Source organism: Phyllobates terribilis, unplaced genomic scaffold, assembly GCF_046119375.1.
Source record: "Phyllobates terribilis strain yellow unplaced genomic scaffold, ASM4611937v1 Scaffold_754__1_contigs__length_715743, whole genome shotgun sequence".
NCBI classification, from domain to species: Eukaryota; Metazoa; Chordata; class Amphibia; order Anura; family Dendrobatidae; genus Phyllobates; species Phyllobates terribilis.
The window spans coordinates 542,981-565,316 of NW_027363514.1; the positions used below are offsets into that span (position 1 = coordinate 542,981).

A 22,336-nucleotide genomic window follows, 5' to 3' on the forward strand; every position below is an offset into this window, starting at 1 on the left:
ACAGGACAATGACCACAAACACACCTCCAGGCTGTGTAAGGGCTATTTGACCAAGAAGGAGAGTGATGGGGTGCTATGCCAGATGACCTGGCCTCCACAGTCACTAGACCTGAACCCAATCGAGATGGTTTGGGGTGAGCTGGACTGCAGAGTGAAGGCAAAAGGGCCAACAAGTGCTAAGCATCTCTGGGAACTCCTTCAAGATTGTTGGAAGACCATTTCCGGTGACTACCTCTTTAAGCTCAAGAGAATGCCAAGAGTGTGCAAAGCAGTCATCAAAGCAAAAGGTGGCTACTTTGAAGAACCTACAGTCATGGCCAAAAGTTTTGAGAATGACACCAAAATTATATTTTCACATGATCTGCTGGCCTCTGGTTTTTATTAGTGTTTGTCTGATGTTTATATCACATACAAAAATATAATTGCAATCATATTATGAGTACCAATAGGTTATATTGACAGTTAGAATGAGTTAATGCAGAAAGTCAATATTTGCAGTGTTGCCCCTTCTTCTTCAAGACCTCTGTAATTCTCCCTGGCATGCTCTCAATCAACTTTTGGACCAAATCCTGACTGATAGCAGTCCATTCTTGCATAATCAATGCTTGCATTTTGCCAGAATTTGTTGGTTTTTGTTTGTCCACCCGTCTCTTGATTGACCACAAGTTCTCAATGGGATTAAGATCTGGGGAGTTTCCAGACCATGGACCCAAAATCTCTATGTTTTGTTCCATGAGCCATTTAGTTATCACCTTTGCTTTATGGCAAGGTGCTCCATCATGCTGGAAAAGGCATTGTTGGGCGCCAAACTGCTCTTGGACGGTTGGGAGAAGTTGCTCTTGGAGGACATTCTGGTACCATTCTTTATTCATGGCTGTGTTTTTAGGCAAGACTGTGAGTGAGCCGATTCCCTTGGCTGAGAAGCAACCCCACACATGAATGGTTTCAGGATGCTTTACAGTTGGCATGAGACAAGACTGGTGGTAGCGCTCACCTCTTCTTCTTCGAATTATCTGTTTTCCAGATGTCCCAAACAATCGAAAAGGGGATTCATCAGAGAAAATGACTTTGCTCCAGTCCTCAGCAGCCCACTCCCTGTACCTTTTGCAGAATATCAGTCGGTCCCTGATGTTTTTTCTGGAGAGAAGTGGCTTCTTTGCTGCCCTCCTTGAAACCAGCCCTTGCTCAAAGAGTCTCCGCCTCACAGTGCGTGCAGAAGCACTCACACCAGCCTGTTGCCATTCCTGAGCAAGCTCGGCACTGCTGGTAGTCCGATCCCACAGCTGAAACAGTTTTAAGATACGGTCCTGGCGCTTGCTGGTCTTTCTTGGGCGCCCTGGAGCCTTTTTGACAACAATGGAGGCTCTCTCCTTGAAGTTCTTGATGATGCGATAGATTGTTGACTGAGGTGCAATCTTTGTAGCTGCGATACTCTTCCCTGTTAGGCCATTTTTGTGCAGTGCAATGATGGCTGCACGTGTTTCTTTAGAGATAACCATGGTTAACTGAAGAGAAACAATGATACCAAGAACCAGCCTCCTTTTAAAGTGTCCAGTGATGTCATTCTTACTTAATCATGACTGATTGATCGCCAGCCCTGTCCTCATCAACACCCACACCTGTGTTAATGTATCAATCACTAAAATGATGTTAGCTGCTTCTTTTAAGGCAGGACTGCAATGATGTTGAAATGTGTTTTGGGGGTTAAAGTTCATTTTCTGGGCAAATATTGACTTTGCAAGTACAGTAATTGCTGTTAAGCTGATCACTCTTTGACATTCAGGAGTATATGCAAATTGCCATTACAAAAAATGAAGCAGTAAACTTTGGAACAATTACTATTTGTCTCATTCTCAATACTTTTGGCCATGACTGTAGAATATAAGAGATATTTTCAGTTGTTTCACACTTTTTTTGTTAAGTATATAATTCCACATGTGTTAATTCATAGTCTTGATGCCTTCAGTGTGAATGTACAATTTTCATAGTCATGAAAACACAGAAAAATCTTTAAATGAGAACATGTGTCCAAAGTTTTGGTCTGTACTGTATATATATATATATATATATATATATATATACATATATACATTTGGGATACGCTATTATTGACAGTTTACCCCATTATGCTAGTTTCTTTTTCTCTCCGGTTGTATTTGACTATATATCTGTGGACTGGGCGGTACGCATGGCTTCACTGTTCTCGGTTCTCTGTGGTGTCCTCACTAGCTGCATCAATATGTGCTCACATGACGCGGTTGCCGTGGATGCGGCGGTGTAGCGGTGATTGCCATGTGTCATGCCACACCCTCCCCACACCCATTGGCGGAGACTACACACCCCCTTTTCTATTGGCTCAAGGGTTTCTAAACCCTACCCACCTTCATTGACGCCACCTCCTGACGAAGGCAGCCGTGCCAAAACGCGCACCAGGGTGAGCGCCATTGAGAAGCGTGTTCACATCCACTGTGGCTGTAAATATTCTATATGATTCATGCTACACTCTTTTTGCTGCCGTTCTTTAATCTTTTTTCCTACTTAGGTGCATTTTCTAGGCTTTAATATGTATTAGGATATACTTTTACTCTGTAGCCTAAGGGGTCAGGACACTGATACCACTTATAGATCTGCTATCCCCCGTATGAGCTTTCTATATTAGTACCTATATATAGACAGCGGTATGACTAACCTCTTATATAGCAACTACTTCTGACCTACCTCATAAGCACCTGCACTTTTATGGAATGCTTCACTGCATTTTAACAATATATTCTTATTTTTTTGGCAGCCCAATTATGTATTTACATCAGAAAATAATCATGTTAATTTGTCTCATGCTCCTCATTAGTGATCCTCCATTGTTTTACTATTAACTGTCTCTGTGATTCATATTTTTTTCCTGTATAAATTATAATTAATAAAATGTTGTAATTTTTTCACTATTAGATGGGACGCTGACTTGAAGTTTTTCCCTCGTTTCTTATGTATGGAACACTATGTGGGGCCCATTATACTGTATGGAGGATTATGTGGGACCCATTATACTGTATGGAGGATTATGTGGGGCCATTATACTGTATGGAGGACTATGTGGGGCCCATTATACTGTATGGAGGACTATGTGGGGCCCATTATACTGTATGGAGGACTATGTGGGGCCCATTATTCTGTATGGAGGACTATGTGGGGCCCATTATACTGTATACTGGTTGGCCCACGACTTTGTCAAAGTTTTTCATTTTGGCCCTCTGCATGTTTTGAGCTTTCCATCCCTGATGTAAAATCAGTATGGGTAATGTACATGGAAATGGCAATAATGCAAAGCTGCTAATTGGACTTTGCTACAAGCCTCCTAATATAGCTGAACATGAAGAGGATGATATGCTGCAACAAATTAAAAAGGCAACAAAAACAAGTCATGGTCAAAAGTGTTGAAATTGTTCCAGAAAATGAAGTCATTCTCTCAGAAAATTATTGCAGTTACATGTTTTGTTATACACGTTTATTTCCTTTGCATGTATTGGAACAACACAAGAAAACAGAAAAAAAAAAGGCAACTTGAACATAATTTCACACAAAATAGGTCGGACAAAATTGTTGACACCTTGCCAAAATTGTGGGTAAACTTTGTTTCAAGCATGTGAAGCTTGTTCAAAGGCAATTTTGGGGAAGCACGCATCGTGCAGGTTCCCAGTCTCCCACTCAGGTAACTATGCTGGATTTTGACCGTGTGAGATACTAAGGGAAAGGATATCTATCTTTGAGATATAGCTATTTATAGCATATAGACGGTTGTTTTCATGTTGTCCCTTCACATGCGTTATAGTCTCTTTAAACATTTGACAATGGGGAGGAAGGGAGTTGTGAGACGAGATACCTGCATCCAATGTGTTACCTGCTTGTTTTTATCTATGTTTTAATGTTTTGTATGGTGATTTGGCACCGATTTGTCTCCTTAGACACTCTGCTCTATTCATTATGTAAAAAAATCTTTTTGAATAAAGTTTATACATGTTTTCTACATCATTGGCCATGTGATCGTTGTTTTCCGCTTCGGCACCCCCTAGTCAAATGCAATTTTGGCAAGTAACAGGTGTGGGCAATATGAAAATTACACCTAAAACCAGATAAAAAAGGGAGAAGTTGATTCAATCTTTGCATTGTGTGAAAATGTGTGGCACACTAAGCATGGAGAAAACAGAAAAAGGAGAAGAGAACTGTCTGAGGACTTGAGAACCAAATTTGTTGAACAATATCAACAATTTCAAGGTTATAAGTCCATCTTTAGAGATCCATATGTTCCTTTGCCCAAGGTGCACAGCATAAAGAATAAATTTACAACCCATACAGTCAAATATGGTGGCGGTTCAAAGGTGGTTTGGGGTTGCTTTGCTGCCTCCGACTGTGTGCAAGGCATCATGAAATCTGAAGATTAGCAAAGTATTTTGGGTCACAATAGTGTCAGAAAGCTGGGTTTGCATCCTAGGTAGTGTTGAGCGAGTATGTTCGATTAACCCTTTCGCCGAGTATGCTCGGGCCGAGTTCCGAGTATTTACAGCTGCTCAGTGATATGTTTGAATCACTCCCATGTGCATGATTTGCAACTGTTTGACAGCTTTATTACATGTGAGGAATATCTATTTCTTACACATTCCATAAAGCTGTCAAACAGTCGCAAATCATGCACACGGGAGTGATTCAAACATAACACAGAACAGCTGTAAATACTCGGAGCTCGGCCCGAGCATACTCGGAACAAAACACACTCGCTCAACACTAGTCCTAGGTCATGGGTCTTCCAGCATGACAATGAGCCCAAACATACTTCAAGAAGCACCTAGAAAATAGATGGAAACAAAGTGCTGGAGAGTTCTGACCAGCAATGAGTCTGGATCTAAATCCCATTGAACACATGTGGAGAGATCTTAAAATTGCTGTATGGAGAAAAATATTACAATTTGAGAGTCCTCAGTGGTTGATACCATCTTTTGAGTTAGCCATTAGTCAGTAAGCTTTCGAGACTACTCAGGTCTCTTCATGAGACATAGTATAACACAAAATCTGAAGAGTCACATATTTATACACAACAGGGCACAGGAATAATGCAATAGATAAGACAAGTGACGTGAAGCAGAACTATCAGTTTCGGAAAAGGATAAGCAGTTGTGGCCGTAAAAATGTGTGGCCACAAGTAGATCTATTCTTTTTTTTGTGTGGCGATGAGAATTCATACTTGTTTTAAGTTTTTGCCCTGTCTCCCCTACATACAGACCCCCAGTTGGATAATTGGTACATATAATTAAGTACATTACATTAGATTTGATGCAGCTAAAAGTACCTGGGATCTTGTAATCCTCATGTAAGTTGGGAATCTTTATCTTGTCCGTGGTCATTATAAACGGACAGGTTTACATACAGTGCCTACAAGTAGTATTCAACCCCCTGCAGATTTAGCTGGTTGACACATGCGGAATTAACTTGGCATTGTGACATTTGTACTGTAGATCAGCCTGGAAGTGGGAAATGCACTGCAGCAAATTTTGTTTTTTTTTTGTTTTTAAAAACGTTAAAAGTTAATTCAGAGTGTCATTTATTATTCAACCCCTCAAAACAAAAGAATTCTGTTTGGTCCCCCTAAAGTATTAAGAAGTAGTTCAGGCACCAAGAATAATGAGCTTCACATGTGTGGATTAAATATCTCTTTTGCCAGCCTTTTCTGACTATTTAAGACCCTCCCCAAACTTGTGAACAGCACTCAGACATGGTCAACATGGGAAAGACAAAGGAGCATTCCAAGGCCATCAGAGACAAGATCGTGGAGGGTCACAAGGCTGGCAATGGGTACAAAACCCTTTCCAAGGAGTTGGGCCTACCTGTCTCCACTGTTGGGAGCATCATCCGTAAGTGGAAGGCTTATGGAACTACTGTTAGCCTTCCATGGCCTGGACAGCCTTTGAAAGTGTCAGGCCAGGCTTGTCAGAAGAGTCAAGGCTAACCCAAGGACAACAAGGAAGGAGCTCCGGGAAGATCTCATGGCAGTGGGGACATTGGTTTCAGTCAATACCATAAGTAACGTACTCCACCGCAATGGTCTCCGTTCCAGACGAGCCTGTATGGTACCTTTACTTTCAAAGCGTCATGTCAAGGCTCGTCTACAGTTTGCTCATGATCACTTGGAGGACTCTGAGACAGACTGGTTCAAGGTTCTATGGTCTGATGAGACCAAGATCGAGATCTTTGGTGCCAACCACACACGTGACGTTTGGTGACTGGATGGCACTACATACGACCCCAAGAATACCATCCCTACAGTCAAGCATGGTGGTGGCAGCATCATGCTGTGGGGCTGTTTCTCAGCCAAGGGGCCTGGCCATCTGGTCCGCATCCATGGGAAGATGGATAGCACGGCCTACCTGGAGATTTTGGCCAAGAACCTCCGCTCCTCCATCAAGGATCTTAAGATGGGTCGTAATTTCATCTTCCAACAAGACAACGACCCAAAGCACACAGCCAAGAAAACCAAGGCCTGGTTCAAGAGGGAAAAAGTCAAGGTGTTGGAGTGGCCTAGTCAGTCTCCTGACCTTAACCCAATTGAAAACTTGTGGAAGGAGCTCAAGAATAAAGTCCACATGAGACACCCAAAGAACCTAGATAACTTGGAGAAGATCTGCATGGAGGAGTGGGCCAAGATAACTCCACAGACCTGTGCTGGCCTGATCAGGTCTTATAAAAGATGATTATTAGCTGTAATTGCAAACAAGGGTTATTCCACAAAATATTAAGCATAGGGGTTGTATAATAATTGACCCACACTTTTATGTTTAAAATTTAATAAAATTCAACATTCAACATAACTTTTTGGTTTGTAAGATTTATGCTTCTGTTCATAAAACCTACTCTCGTTTGCAGTTTGAAGGCTCTAACTTATTTGCATCTTATCAAACCAGCTAAATCTGCAGGGGGTTGAATACTACTTGTAGGCACTGTATACAGGTGAGGATGAATTTTATAAGTTTCACCACAAAGGTGAAACTATCCTCCCGGTCAGTTTGCTTTTCCTCCCAGTACCTTTTAAGTCTAACAATGTTAGGTTTCTGGGAGATTATACTTGTTCCTTTTATTTTTGGTTCTCCTTAGCTTGCCTTCTTTGCCCTATATGAATGTGTTTTTGCTTCTCATTCAGGGTTTTCGTATTTTACTTCATACTTTCCTTTCCCCTTGTTGCAGCCTCCCCTCTGGTTACTCAGGAGGTATGAGAAACTCCTCAACGACTTATTAGGGAGTTAGGTCTGTGGTGGCGTTTCTAGTTGTACAGCTAGGGCCTTTCTTGTCTGTACAGAGACTAGTTGGGTGTAGTTGCGGCATTCTCCCCTGTGTGGGTTCTCCGGTGGTTATCAAGATGCGCTTTCTGTTTAAAACATTTCCCACATTTTCAACATGAAAAAGGCTTCTTCCCTGTGTGAATTCTCTGATGTTTATTAAGATGTGATTTCTGTCCAAAACATTTCCCACAATCTGCACATGAAAAAGGCTTTGCCCCTGTGTGGGTTCTCTGATGGATGATAAGAGTTGATTTCTCTGTAAAATATTTCCCACATTCTGAACATAAAAATGGCTTCTCTCCTGTGTGAGTTCTCTGATGGTTGATAAGAGTTGATTTCTCTGTAAAACATTTTCCACATTCTGAACATGGATAAGGCTTCTCCCCTGTGTGAGTTCTCTGATGTTTGAAAAGATTTGATTTCTTTGCAAAACATTTCCCACATTCTGAACATGAAAATGGCTTCTCCCCTGTGTGAGTTCTCTGATGTATATTAAGACATGATTTTTGTACAAAACATTTCCCACAATCTGAACATGAAAATGGCTTCTCCACTGTGTGGGTTCTCTGGTGCTTAAGAAAACTAGATTTATGGTTATAACATTTTCCACATTCTGAACATGGAAAAGGCTTCTCCCCTGTGTGAGTTGTCTGATGTTTAATAAGAGTATATTTCTCTGTAAAACATTTCCCACATTCTGAACATGAAAAAGGCTTCTCAACTGTGTGAGTTTTGTGATGTTTGATAAGATTTGATTTCGCTGTAAAATATTTCCCACATTCTGAACAGGAAAACGGCTTCTCTCCTGTGTGTGTTCTCTGATGGTTGATAAGAGTTGATTTCTCTGTAAAACATTTTCCACATTCTGAACATGGAAAAGGCTTCTCCCCTGTGTGAGTTCTCACATGTTTGATAAGATTTGATTTCTTTGCAAAACATTTCCCACATTCTGAACATGAAAATGGCTTCTCCCCTGTGTGTGTTCTCTGATGGTTGATAAGAGTTGATTTCTCTGTAAAACATTTCCCACATTCTGAACATGAAAATGGCTTCTCCCCTGTGTGAGTTCTCTGATGTATATTAAGATTTGATTTCTGTACAAAACTTTTCCCACAATCTGAACATGAAAAAGGATTCTCCTCTGTGTGGGTTCTCTGGTGTGCGATAAGATTTGATTTCTCTGTAAAAAAATTCCCACATTCTGAACAGGAAAATGGCTTCTCTCCTGTGTGAGTTATCTGGTGCTTAACAAGAGTTGATTTCTGATTAAAACATCTCCCACACTTGGAGCAAGAAAATCTATTTTTCGCTGTGTGAATTTTTTGATGTTTAAGAAAAGACTTTTTGAGAGGAAAACTATTTCTATATTCTGAATGTGAAAATGGCTTCTTTGCTTTAGGAGCAGTTTGTTTTTTAATGCTTATTTTGTGACTTTGATTTTCCTTAGTAGTCGGTAATGAATCAGAAGACAGGACGTGTTTCAAAGGATCAGATGACAGATCTTGGCTGTGAAGGGATGATGGTATATCTGCAGTAATGGCATTCACTTCAATTGTATCCTGTGGGATCTGAAAATTATCTGATTTGAAAATTGAAGGTGTCAGCTGTCCCTCTGATCTCCTGGTACAGACATCTGCCAAGAATAAAAACAATTATTATTTTTTAATAAAGAATCCTTGAATTTTATATTTTTGAACATTTCTACTTAAATTGTCTGTAAAAAAGGCAAGTTATATAAAAAAAAAAAATCACTGGACAATGACCATCTAATAGAAAACCTCATAGGATGAAGCAGTGGAGCGTGGTGTTCACCTGTTTGTTTATTCTGCCTCCCAAATATGGAGTAAAAGGTACAGGCTCTGTCCAGCCACTAAGATTAGGGTGCTTGGGACCTGTAGTACCATCGAGTCTGGCAGTATGGGTGTGTGTGCAGTCCAGCTGGAGTAATCTGCTCCCTGCTTCAGCAATTTGGAAAGCACCGCACCCTACTAAAGCTGGAAGCATATTGCCGGAAGCTGCCAGATACAGCCTTGTTCTCCTCTGGTTCAGTCCTCTGTGCTCAGCTCCCGGCTTGTGTATTTGTTTCCTGTTGTGACCTCGGCCCGTTTACTGACTACTCTGGTGTCTTCTGATTTTGTATTTTCTCTGCCCTCCTGGTTCTGACCCGGTTACCTTACTATTCTTCTTTCCATCTCACTCCACCGAATAGCAGGTAACACCATGGCCCAAGCCTAGGGGTCTCTGTGTAGGTTCAGATCCATGTAGAAGAGTTAAAGGGTGATGAGCAAAGTAATTTGTGAAATCTGTAAACAGGGTAGATAGTTATAAGCCTGTTCGTGGTAGCCATCTTTTGAGCATTCCTAATAGCTAAATGGCGCTCCTTCCCTTCTCAACCTCCCATGTGCCCAAACAATAGTGTAGAACCGTATATAGGGTATTGTCAGATTCAAAAGAAGTTGGAAAATAATTTGTAAGGTCCATTTGTTTCCTATTATCCTTTGTGAAGAATTCCAAAATTATCACCACATAAAGTGACACACGTCAAATTTGAAAAATGGGGCCTGATTAGAAACATAATACTGACTGCGGGAAGGGGTTAAAGCAGAGGATTACTGAAGTCAAAAACTGTGTCTACAGACAATAACACTTCTACTGAAATGATCAAACTGAACAGTCTTCATCAGAGAAAAATGAGTAACTAGTGGTGAAACCTCTCTGGGGTAATTAGAGTATGGGGCTCGGGGGCTCTTCTCAATCTAAACTATCGCTAAGGGACAATATTTTCTGGCAGATGAGTGTCAAGAAGAAATATTAGACATTCAAAGAGAACTTTTTTATAATACTGAAGAGCTGAGGTGTCTTAAATTTAGATCTCAGGCATTTGGAAGAGGCAATGGAGATCTTTTTGAAAGACGACCAGGGAGTTACAGACTCACATAAGTGAGGCCGGCCGATCCAACCAGAATGAAACTATCATAAAGAGTGAAAAAAATAAAAATATGTAAAAAAAAATAAAGAATATATAAACATGTAACATCCCCAACAACCACGTATGTATGAGGGGAGAAATCCAACACTAAACTGGAGTTGCACTCATTTATGGTGGACCATTTGGCGCGAACAAGCCGGAACCCCGAAAACTAACCCGAATTTGAAATGCCGAACAAATTCGCTCAATACTATTTATGACGTGGAGTGAATCCATGAAACCAGGGCTGGAGCCATGCCAACACATCTCCTGCAGGCGTGAATAAATGTATATTACAGCCATCAGCCACGCACAGCTTAGAGATATATCATGGCACAGGTGTAATGTTTTCTGTGTAGTTTATGACAATCCTGTTTGAAGTTAGTTGGTTTTAAAAGAAATTGAAAAATCAGGATAAAGGGAAACTCTGTTCTTATTGTACAGAAATTCACACTTGGCCTCACTGGACATTTAATGTTGTCGATCATAAAAGTGAAGTTTGGCCAGAAAGACTGGACCTGGTCTTGTAGGGACCATATGAGCACATTCAGCAGCACAGAAGGGAGAGAAGGTAGATTCATCTAATAAGATATCAGGGATCTAGGAAGCCAACAGCATCATTACCCTCCGCTTTCTCTTACAGGCCCATCATATTTTTCTTCAAGTGATTTTTTAATTTGTCAGCACATTCTACGTACGCTGTCATTTGGCTTTATAGTTTACAGACCTGGGCAGGTAACGGTCAGCGTCTCCTAATCCCAGGGGGTAGGTGGATCCTTCAGGTTGTAAGTTCTATAGAAAAGGTCTTTCACAATTACACAAAGTAATTTGAATATTTTCGAACGGAGGAGAATGTTGGAGTCTAGCGGCAAAATGGTGATCACACGATTGTGATACGACTACACCACTGATAAAGCAGCCACAGACAGGGACTTCTCTGTATTCAGTGGTTACTACTCACCTGAGTAGTCATATGTAGGAATCTCCTCTTTACACTGCTCATCAGCCCTTCCATATGTCTCTGTAGTATTAATATGGGTCAGATCTTCACCCTGAAACAAATATTGTAAAAGTCACCGACAGATGGAGAAGTCACATCTATGATCAGCTCTAATCCTGCCATCTCCACCATTCTCATTACACAAATATAAAACATAATAATGATGGATAAAACAGAACTGAAGACATGACATTTACAGCCGTCTACACATCATAGGGGAGATCTCATGACACCTTCTATCTACCTGAGGAACATTTGGATTTTCTTGTTTACAGTCCTGTGGAAGAAGAGGACGGGGACATCTCTCTGGTGTTGTCCTCTTACTGGATAGATCTGGAGGAAACACATACAGGGACTGAATTCATTCTTTACATACAGATAATTATAGGCCGTGTGTATTTAGTCCTGTCTATTACCTGGTGATGTGAGGGGCTGGGGAACCTCCATCATGACGTCCTTGTACAGATCTTTGTGTCCTTCTAAATACTCCCACTCCTCCATGGAGAAATAGACGGCGACATCCTGACATCTTATAGGAACCTGACACATACAATGATACCGTCATCCCCCTGATCCCTTCACAGCGTTACTGCATAATGTCCCAGCATTCCCAGCAGTGTCACCTCTCCAGTCAGCAGCTCAATTATCTTGTAGGCGAGTTCTAGGATCTTCTGGTCATTGATGTCCTCATGTATTAGGGGGTGAGGTGGAGGCCCCGTGATTAATCTCTGGTTATGGAGAGTCACATTAATAAATCTCACTACAGACATTTCCAGAGTCCTCACCTCTCTAGTTCTGTCCATCTGTTATTTCCAAGAATGCTGTAATGTGACGTCATCAGAATCGCTCACCTCTCCAGTAAGCCGGAAGAGGATCTCTAGGGTGAGGTGTAATATCCCCTCCACCATCTTGTCCATGATTTTCCTGGATAAATCAGGAAAATTTTCTTATATAGACGATCTTCACTGAGAGGATCCGGTATTTTAGAGATCTGAATGAGAAAAAGATAAGCTGATGGATAAGACCATTTTTCTGCAAACGATGATGCGGAATCCAAAATGTACCACGAGTACCCTACATCCCTTAATCTGGTGTTCAGGTCTATTGCCTGTATATTAAAATCTGTGACAGTCGAGCAGTACCTTCTCAACCATAAAAATTGTCCCTTGGATTTTCCTCTTTTTATGGGGATGGTGGTTATCCCACTTCAGTAGTTTATTAGTGCTTGAAGGTTTCTGGTAGATGAGTGTCCCTAGGGTCCCGTTACAATCCTTCTTGATCAGTACATGCAGGAAAGGCAACTGGTAATAATTGGTGTTGGTCTGCTCCTTTAAATAAAATGTACTTTTCAGGTTATATCCTCAGTACCCTCATTTTTCATCCCTTCTTTTGAGGCCCACACAGTCAGACTCTACCGGCCCTTCTCCCTGCGAGTGGCGGTTGTGTATCGCCCTCTGGGCCCCTCCCGTCAGTTTGTGGATCACTTTGCCACTTGGCTTCCAAAATTTCTAACCTATGACATCCCCACCCTTATCATGGGAGATTTTAACATCCCATTAGGCGATTCCCTCTTCCCATCTGCCACTCATCTTTTATCGCTAACTTCCTCCTTCGGCCTTTCACAGCTTACTAATTCTCCTACACATGAAGATGGAAATACTCTTTGACCTGATCTTCACCCGGCTCTGTTCAATACATGACATTACTAACTCTCCTCTTCCACTCTCTGATCACAACCTTCTTTCATTCTCTGTCAAGAACTGTCACCCTGCTCAAGACACCCCCACTTTCCACACTTATAGAAATATACATGGCATTAACACCCAGAAATTTATGAAAACGTTGCAATCATCATTGGCCCCAATCTCCTCCCTCTCATGCCCTGACTCTGCACTGAAGAATTATAACGAAACATTGCAATGTGCCCTGGATGAAGGTGCACCTTCTACACAGAGAACAACTCGGCACAGACGGCGACAACCTTGGAACACGCTGCAAACACGTTTTCTCCAGCGGGGCTCCAGGTGTGCCGAACGGCTGTGGACAAAATCTAATCTGGCTGAAGATTTCCTCCATTATAAATTTATGCTTAAAACCTATAACTCCGCCCTTCACCTCTCCAAACAAACCTACTTTGAGGCTATGTGCCCACGATGCAGAAATGAAGTAGAAAATTTCTGCAGCATTTATGCATCTCCCTGGTGGAAAAAACGCATGCAGATTGTGCATGCATTTTTCCTGCAGAATACATGCGGAATACATGCGGATTCACATGCGTTAACGCATGTATTTCCGCATGCGGACTGACAAGCACTTTCCAGGCGATAGCATCTCTTGGAAAGTGCTTGACAACTAGGTCACACTGTATAAATCCATGCAAACGGCATGGATTTATATAGTGTGAACGTAAAAATAAAAAAATAAAGTTATACTTACCTCCGATGCCGCCGTGTGTGCTGTCGCGCTCCTTCCTGGTTCCTTCCTGGCTTGCCAGCATCTCGCGAGACAGCCTGCGGTCACATGACCGCGACGTCATCTCAGGTCCTGGAAAGAGAAGCGCTGCAGGGGCCGCCGGACAGGTGAATATAAACTTTATTTTTTATTTTATTCTTTTTTTTTACAGGTACAATGGTACCCAGGTCTGGATGAGAGTCTTCTCTCCTCCAGAACTGGGTACCATCTGTACATTGAAACGCATATTATCCGCTTGTACAAATGTACAGACACGGATTCTATGCGTCTCAATGCAAGCCAATGGCATGGTTTCCGCTGCGCTTCCGCAAAATTAATGAACATGCTGTGGATTTATGAGCGCTGCAGAAACGTTGCGGAAAAATCCGCAGCATGTGCATTGACATTGCGGAATGCCATTGGGGACCATGGGGTGCGGATTACCATGCGTTTTTGATGCGTTTCCGCAGCGGAAACGCATGAAAAAAGCATTGTGTGCACGCAGCCTAACAACCTCATCATCTCATGGCCCAATAATCCTAAACACCTGTTTGACACTTTTCATTCTCTCCTTAATCAAACAGCACAGGCCCCAACCAACAACCTCAGCACTGACGATCTGGACAATTATTTCAAAGAAAAAATTGACCATATCCGACAGGAAATTTTCTCTCAATCCCCAAATGTTATGCATGCTCCTCCCTCCCACATTGTATCTTGATCATTTTCTGACTTCGAACCAGTCACGGAAGATGAAGTGACAAGGCTCCTTGCTTCCTCTAGCTCTACCACCTGCACCAGTGACCCTATTCCTTCACATCTCCTTCAGTCCCTTTCTCCAGCTGTCACCACTCACCTAACTAAAATATTCAACCTCTACCTCTCATCTTGTATTTTTCCCTCCTTTTTTAAACACTCCAGCATACATCCATTACTTAAAAAAACATCCCTCGACCAGAACTGTGCTGCTAACTACAGACCTGTTTCCAATCTTCCCTTTATATCTAAACTCCTGGTCCACTCCTGTATAATACGCTATCTCTCAGATAACTCCCTTCTTGACCCTTTACAATCTGGTTTCCGCTCTTTACATTCTACTGAAACTGAACTCACTAAAGTTTCTAATGATCTACTAACAGCCAAATCTAATGGTCACTACTCCCTGCTGATTCTCCTGGATCTCTCTGCAGCATTCGACACTGTGGATCTACCTCTCTGACCGCTCCTTCACTGTGTCTTTTGCTGGCTCCTCTTCTTCTCCCCTCCCCCTTATTGTCGGGGTTCCTCAAAGATCAGTCCTAGAAGCCCTTCTTTTCTACTTATATATCGCTCCTATTGGACAAACAATCAGCAGATTCGGTTTTTAGTACCATCTCTATGCTGATGACACCCAATTATACACCTCTTCTCCGGACATCACCCCTGCATTATTACAAAATACCAGTGATTGTCTTTCCGCTGTCTCTAACACTATGCCCTCCCTCTATCTAAAATTTAATCTGTCAAAAACTAAACTACTCCTATTTCCTCCCTCCACTAACCTATCTATGCCTGATATTGCCATTTCTGTTTGTGACTCCATCATTACTCGCCAGCAACATGCCGGCTGTCTTGGGGTCAAGCTTGATTCAGATCTTTCCTTCACTCCTCACATCAAATCACTCGCTCGCTCGTGTCATCTACACCTCAAAAACATCTCTAGAATCAGAAATTTTCTTACCTTTGACTCTGTAAAAACTCTTATGTAGCTCTTATTCATTCTCGTCTGGACTATTGCAACTCTTTACTTATCGATCTCCCCCTTTATAAACTTTCCCCTCTCCAATCCGTCCTGAACGCAGGAGTCAGGGTCATATTCCTCACCAACCGATACAACGATGTCTCTTCCCTGTGCCAGTCATTGCACTGATTGCCCATCCAATACAGAGTTCAATATAAACTTATCGCTCTTACCCACAAAACTCTTGATGATTCAGCACCGCCCTACATCACCTCCCTCGTCTCAGTCTACCACCCTACCCGTGCCCTCCGTTCTGCTAATGACTTAAAACTAAAATCCTCCGTAATCCGAACCTCCCACTCCAGTCTCCAAGATTTCTCGCATGCTGCTCCAATTCTTTTGAATGCACTACCCAGGACAATTTGATTAATTCCCAATACCCACAGTTTAAAGGGTGCCCTAAAAACCCATTTCTTTATACTGGCCTATCACCTCAACACACTTATCTAACTGTCCCAGTTTGGCCCATATTAAAATTTTCTTCAAAATCATGCTCATACCATCCATGCACTGAATAGCCTCTGTCTGTACTGTACACATACTGGCTGGCGACCAGTTCATGTGGTGTTATATACTTACTCTATTTAGTATATTAAGGCTGTATTATACAATATACGTACATTTTACCTTTTGTGTCTCCCCTATTACCTTATAGACTGTAAGCTTGTGAGCAGGGCCCTCACTCCTTTTAATATCTGAGTTATGCTTATTCTGTAAAGTCTGTATTGTCAATATAAGTCCCCCTTAAAATTGTAAAGTGCTGCAGAATATGTTGTCGCTATAAAAATTATTATTATAATAAATTCAGATGTAAATCTAAGGCCCACTCTATTGATGTTGAGTTCCCCGACAAATTAAAAAGATTGTTCACTCGTCCCTGACCAGGTGATAAAAATGCAGTCAATATATTTGTACCATACCCCAATATATGGATGCCATCCCTGAATATTGAGGATTCCTCCCACCAGTCCAGGGATAGGTTAGCATATGAGGGGGCACAGGGTCTCCCCATCGCAGTACCCCTGAGCTGGTGGAAATACTTCCTATCAAAAAGAAAGAAGTTATGCATAAGAGTGAATTTTAGAAGATCCTCCATCAAGTCATTATGTCTGCTACACTCTACTGATCTCGATTTCAAGAAATGTCTTACTCCTCTGATATCATCCTCATGTGGTATATTACTGTACAAAGCCACGATATCTAGTAAGGCCTGCTCCCCTACATGCATGTATACATGCTCGAGGGTATATATGGAGGGGAGCAGGGAAAGGAAAAAACATTCTCCAGAGGGATTATTCCAACTGCAGGACCTCAGGCGGTACTGGGGGAACATTATACTGTGGGGGGGGGGGGGGGGTCATACACACTGCATAAGGGGCATAATGGGGGCATTAAACTGTGTGGGGGCATCATACACACTGCATAAGGGGCATAATGGGGGCATTACACTGTGTGGGGGCATCATGCATCCTGCATAAAGGGCATAATGGGGGCATTACACTGCGTGGGGGCATCATACATCCTGCATAAGGTGGATAATGGGGACATTACACTGTGTGGGGGGCATCATACATACTGTATAAGGGGCATAATGGGGGCATTACACTGTGTGGGGGGCATCATACATACTGCATAAGGGGCATAATGGGGGCATTACACTGTGTGGGGGGGGGCATCATCACACTGCATAATGCGAAACCCTGTGTGGGGGGGCATCATACATCCTGCATAAGGGGCATAATGGGGGCATCATACATACTGCATAAGGGGCATAATGGGGGCATTACACTGTGGGGGCATCATACATACTGCATAAGGGGCATAATGGGGGCATTAAACTGTGTGGGGGCATCATACATCCTGCATAAGGGGCATAATGGGGGCATTAAACTGTGTGGGGGCATCATACACACTGCATAAGGGGCATAATGGGGGCATTACACTGTGTGGGGGCATCATGCATCCTGCATAAAGGGCATAATGGGGGCATTACACTGCGTGGGGGCATCATACATCCTGCATAAGGTGGATAATGGGGACAATACACTGTGTGGGGGGCATCATACATACTGTATAAGGGGCATAATGGGGGCATTACACTGTGTGGGGGGCATCATACATACTGCATAAGGGGCATAATGGGGGCATTACACTGTGTGGGGGGGGGGCATCATCACACTGCATAATGCGAAACCCTGTGTGGGGGGGCATCATACATCCTGCATAAGGGGCATAATGGGGGCATCATACATACTGCATAAGGGGCATAATGGGGGCATTACACTGTGTGGGGGCATCATACATACTGCATAAGAGGCATAATGGGGGCATTACACTGTGTGGGGGGCATCATACATCCTACATAAGGGGCATAATGGGGGCATTACACTGTGTGGGGGCATCATACATACTGCATAAGGGGCATAATGGGGGCATCATACATCCTGCATAAGAGGCATCATGGGGGCATTACACTGTGTGGGGGCATCATACATCATGCATAAGGGGCATAATGGGGGCATTACACTGTGTGGGGGGCATCATACATACTGCATAAGGGGCATAATGGGGGCATTACACTGTGTGGTGGGCATCATACATACTGCATAAGGGGCATAATGGGGGCATTACACTGTGTGGGGGGCATCATACATACTGCATAAGGGGCATAATGGGGGCATTACACTGTGTGGGGGCATCATGCATACTGCATAAGGGGCATAATGGGGGCATTACACTGTGGGGGCATCATACATCCTGCATAAGAGGCATCATGGGGGCATTACACTATGTGGGGGCATCATACATACTGCATAAGGGGCATAATGGGGGCATTACACTGTGTGGGGGGGCATCATCACACTGCATAATGGGGGCGAAACCCTGTGTGGGGGGGCATCATACATCCTGCATAAGGGGCATAATGGGGGCATTACACTGTGTGGGGGCATCATACATACTGCATAATGGGCATAATGGGGACATTACACTGTGTGGGGGCATCATACATACTGCATAAGAGGCATAATGGGGGCATTACACTGTGTGGGGGGCATCATACATCCTACATAAGGGGCATAATGGGGGCATTACACTGTGTGGGGGCATCATACATACTGCATAAGGGGCATAATGGGAGCATTACACTGTGGGGGCATCATACATCCTGCATAAGAGGCATCATGGGGGCATTACACTGTGTGGGGGCATCATACATACTGCATAAGGGGCATAATGGGGGCATTACACTGTGTGGGGGCATCATACATCATGCATAAGGGGCATAATGGGGGCATTACACTGTGTGGGGGGCATCATACATACTGCATAAGGGGCATAATGGGGGCATTACACTGTGTGGGGGCATCATACATCCTACATAAGGGGCATAATGGGGGCATTACACTGTGTGGGGGCATCATACATACTGCATAAGGGGCATAATGGGGGCATTACACTGTGTGGGGGCATCATACATCATGCATAAGGGGCATAATGGGGGCATTACACTGTGTGGGGGGCATCATACATACTGCATAAGGGGCATAATGGGGGCATTACACTGTGTGGGGGGCATCATACATACTGCATAAGGGGCATAATGGGGGCATTACACTGTGTGGGGGGCATCATACATACTGCATAAGGGGCATAATGGGGGCATTACACTGTGTGGGGGCATCATGCATACCGCATAAGGGGCATTACACTGTGGGGGCATCATACATCCTGCATAAGAGGCATCATGGGGGCATTACACTGTGTGGGGGCATCATACATACTGCATAAGGGGCATAATGGGGGCATTACACTTTGTGGGGGCATCATACATCATGCATAAGGGGCATAATGGGGGCATTACACTGTGTGGGGGGCATCATACATACTGCATAAGGGGCATAATGGGGTCATTACACTGTGTGGGGGGCATCATACATACTGCATAAGAGGCATCATGGGGGCATTACACTGTGTGGGGGCATCATACATACTGCATAAGGGGCATAATGGGGGCATTACACTGTGTGGGGGCATCATACATCATGCATAAGGGGCATAATGGGGGCATTACACTGTGTGGGGGGCATCATACATACTGCATAAGGGGCATAATGGGGGCATTACACTGTGTGGGGGGCATCATACATCCTGCATAAGAGGCATCATGGGGGCATTACACTATGTGGGGGCATCATACATACTGCATAAGGGGCATAATGGGGGCATTACACTGTGTGGGGGGGGGCATCATCACACTGCATAATGGGGGCGAAACCCTGTGTGGGGGGGCATCATACATCCTGCATAAGGGGCATAATGGGGGCATTACACTGTGTGGGGGCATCATACATACTGCATAATGGGTATAATGGGGACATTACACTGTGTGGGGGCATCATACATACTGCATAAGAGGCATAATGGGGGCATTACACTGTGTGGGGGGCATCATACATCCTACATAAGGGGCATAATGGGGGCATTACACTGTGTGGGGGCATCATACATACTGCATAAGGGGCATAATGGGAGCATTACACTGTGGGGGCATCATACATCCTGCATAAGAGGCATCATGGGGGCATTACACTGTGTGGGGGCATCATACATACTGCATAAGGGGCATAATGGGGGCATTACACTGTGTGGGGGCATCATACCTCATGCATAAGGGGCATAAGGGGGGCATTACACGGTGTGGGGGGCATCATACATACTGCATAAGGGGCATAATGGGGGCATTACACTGTGTGGGGGCATCATACATCCTACATAAGGGGCATAATGGGGGCATTACACTGTGTGGGGGCATCATACATACTGCATAAGGGGCATAATGGGGGCATTACACTGTGTGGGGGCATCATACATCATGCATAAGGGGCATAATGGGGGCATTACACTGTGTGGGGGCATCATGCATACTGCATAAGGGGCATTACACTGTGTGGGGGCATCATGCATACTGCATAAGGGGCATTACACTGTGGGGGCATCATACATCATGTATAAGGGGCATAATGGGGGCATTACACTGTGTGGGGGGCATCATACATACTGCATAAGGGGCATAATGGGGGCATTACACTGTGTGGGGGGCATCATACATCCTGCATAAGGGGCATAATGGGGGCATTGCACTGTGTGGGGGCATCATACATCCTGCATAAGGGGCATAATGGGGGCATTACACTGTGTGGGGGCATCATACATCCTGCATAAGGGGCATAATGGGGGCATTACACTGTGTGGGGGCATCATACATCATGCATAAGGGGCATAATGGGGGCATTACACTGTGTGGGGGCATCATGCATACTGCATAAGGGGCATTACACTGTGTGGGGGCATCATGCATACTGCATAAGGGGCATTACACTGTGGGGGCATCATACATCATGTATAAGGGGCATAATGGGGGCATTACACTGTGTGGGGGGCATCATACATACTGCATAAGGGGCATAATGGGGGCATTACACTGTGTGGGGGGCATCATACATCCTGCATAAGGGGCATAATGGGGGCATTGCACTGTGTGGGGGCATCATACATCCTGCATAAGGGGCATAATGGGGGCATTACACTGTGTGGGGGCATCATACATCCTGCATAAGGGGCATAATGGGGGCATTACACTGTGTGGGGGGCATCATACATCCTGTATAAGGGGTATAATGGGGGCATTACACTGTGTGGGGGCATCATACATCCTGCATAAGGGGCATAATGGGGGCATTACACTGTGTGGGGGGCATCATACATACTGCATAAGGGGCATAATGGGGGCATTGCACTGTGTGGGGGCATCATACATACTGCATAAGGGGCATAATGGGGGCATTACACTGTGGGGGCAGTAAAGGGGTCCTGTACTATGAGAACAATACGTTTCCTCCCTTCCTGTCTCCATAGTTGGGTCGTATGTATCTATTACAGGAAACAGAACAAAAACCTTATGATTCTTATAAAGGGGCAACACAAGACCCCAAAAGAGTCTCTGTGCTGAAGGGGTTAATGCCCCCTGCGCCCAGTAATGGGGGTCTCCACATACCTCCACCTGCAGAGCCGCCACCACATATATGGCTGCTCTGTGCGCACAGGAGCTGTGATGAGGTCACAGGAGGGGAGGAGTCAGGGGTCACATGATCAGGGGCCTCAGTGGATGCAGGACTCTGCTGTGCTGGTTGTCATGGTGCTGGATGAGCTGAAGTTTATGTGTGGGGTCAGGAGGGGTTTACAGTGTGGATGTAGCAGAGCCGCGTGTGTACGAGGTGTACGGAGCGGAGCCGCGTGTGTACGAGGTGTACGGAGCGGAGCCGCGTGTGTACGAGGTGTACGGAGCAGAGCCGTGTGTGTACGAGGTGTACGGAGCGGAGCCGCGCGTGTACGAGGTGTACGGAGCGGAGCCGCGTGTGTACGAGGTGTACGGAGCAGAGCCGCGTGTGTACGAGGTGTACGGAGCGGAGCCACGTGTGTACGAGGTGTACGGAGCGGAGCCGCGCGTGTACGAGGTGTACGGAGCGGAGCCGCGCGTGTACGAGGTGTACGGAGCGGAGCCGCGTGTGTACGAGGTGTACGGAGCGGAGCCGCGTGTGTACGAGGTGTACGTAGCGGAGCCGCGCGTGTACGAGGTGTACGTAGCGGAGCCGCGCGTGTACGAGGTGTACGTAGCGGAGCCGCGCGTGTACGAGGTGTACGGAGCGGAGCCGCGCGTGTACGAGGTGTACGGAGCGGAGCCGCGCGTGTACGAGGTGTACGGAGCGGAGCCGCGCGTGTACGAGGTGTACGGAGCGGAGCCGCGCGTGTACGAG

At 44.5% G+C, this 22,336-nt stretch overlaps 2 protein-coding genes across 2 annotated transcripts in view; one reads left to right on the forward strand and one right to left on the reverse strand.

Moving 5' to 3' along the window:
- LOC141238544 (uncharacterized) overlaps positions 1-22,336 on the forward strand; it is a 486,605-nt gene that overhangs the window by 382,167 nt on the left and 82,102 nt on the right. The window lies entirely within an intron of this gene.
- LOC141238543 (uncharacterized) lies at positions 5,848-21,643 on the reverse strand. The gene is made up of 6 exons (XM_073668437.1): positions 21,577-21,643; positions 11,914-12,281; positions 11,707-11,830; positions 11,535-11,623; positions 11,252-11,342; positions 5,848-8,955 (listed from the first exon to the last, which is right to left on the reverse strand). The coding sequence occupies exons 2-6, from the start codon at positions 12,091-12,093 to the stop codon at positions 7,433-7,435; spliced, it is 2,007 nt and encodes a 668-aa protein (XP_073524538.1). The 5' UTR covers positions 12,094-12,281; positions 21,577-21,643; the 3' UTR covers positions 5,848-7,432.

Excerpts from the sequence above, each read along its gene's own strand:
- LOC141238543 (XM_073668437.1), bottom strand. The coding sequence starts at position 12,093 with ATGGACAGAACTAGAGAGGTGAGGACTCTGGAAATGTCTGTAGTGAGA. Across the intron at positions 11,624-11,706 it reads CCAGCCCCTCACATCACCAG|ATCTATCCAGTAAGAGGACA; the intron begins GTAATAGACAGG and ends TGTTTCCTCCAG. Across the intron at positions 8,956-11,251 it reads TCCTACATATGACTACTCAG|ATGTCTGTACCAGGAGATCA; the intron begins GTGAGTAGTAAC and ends TATTCTTGGCAG.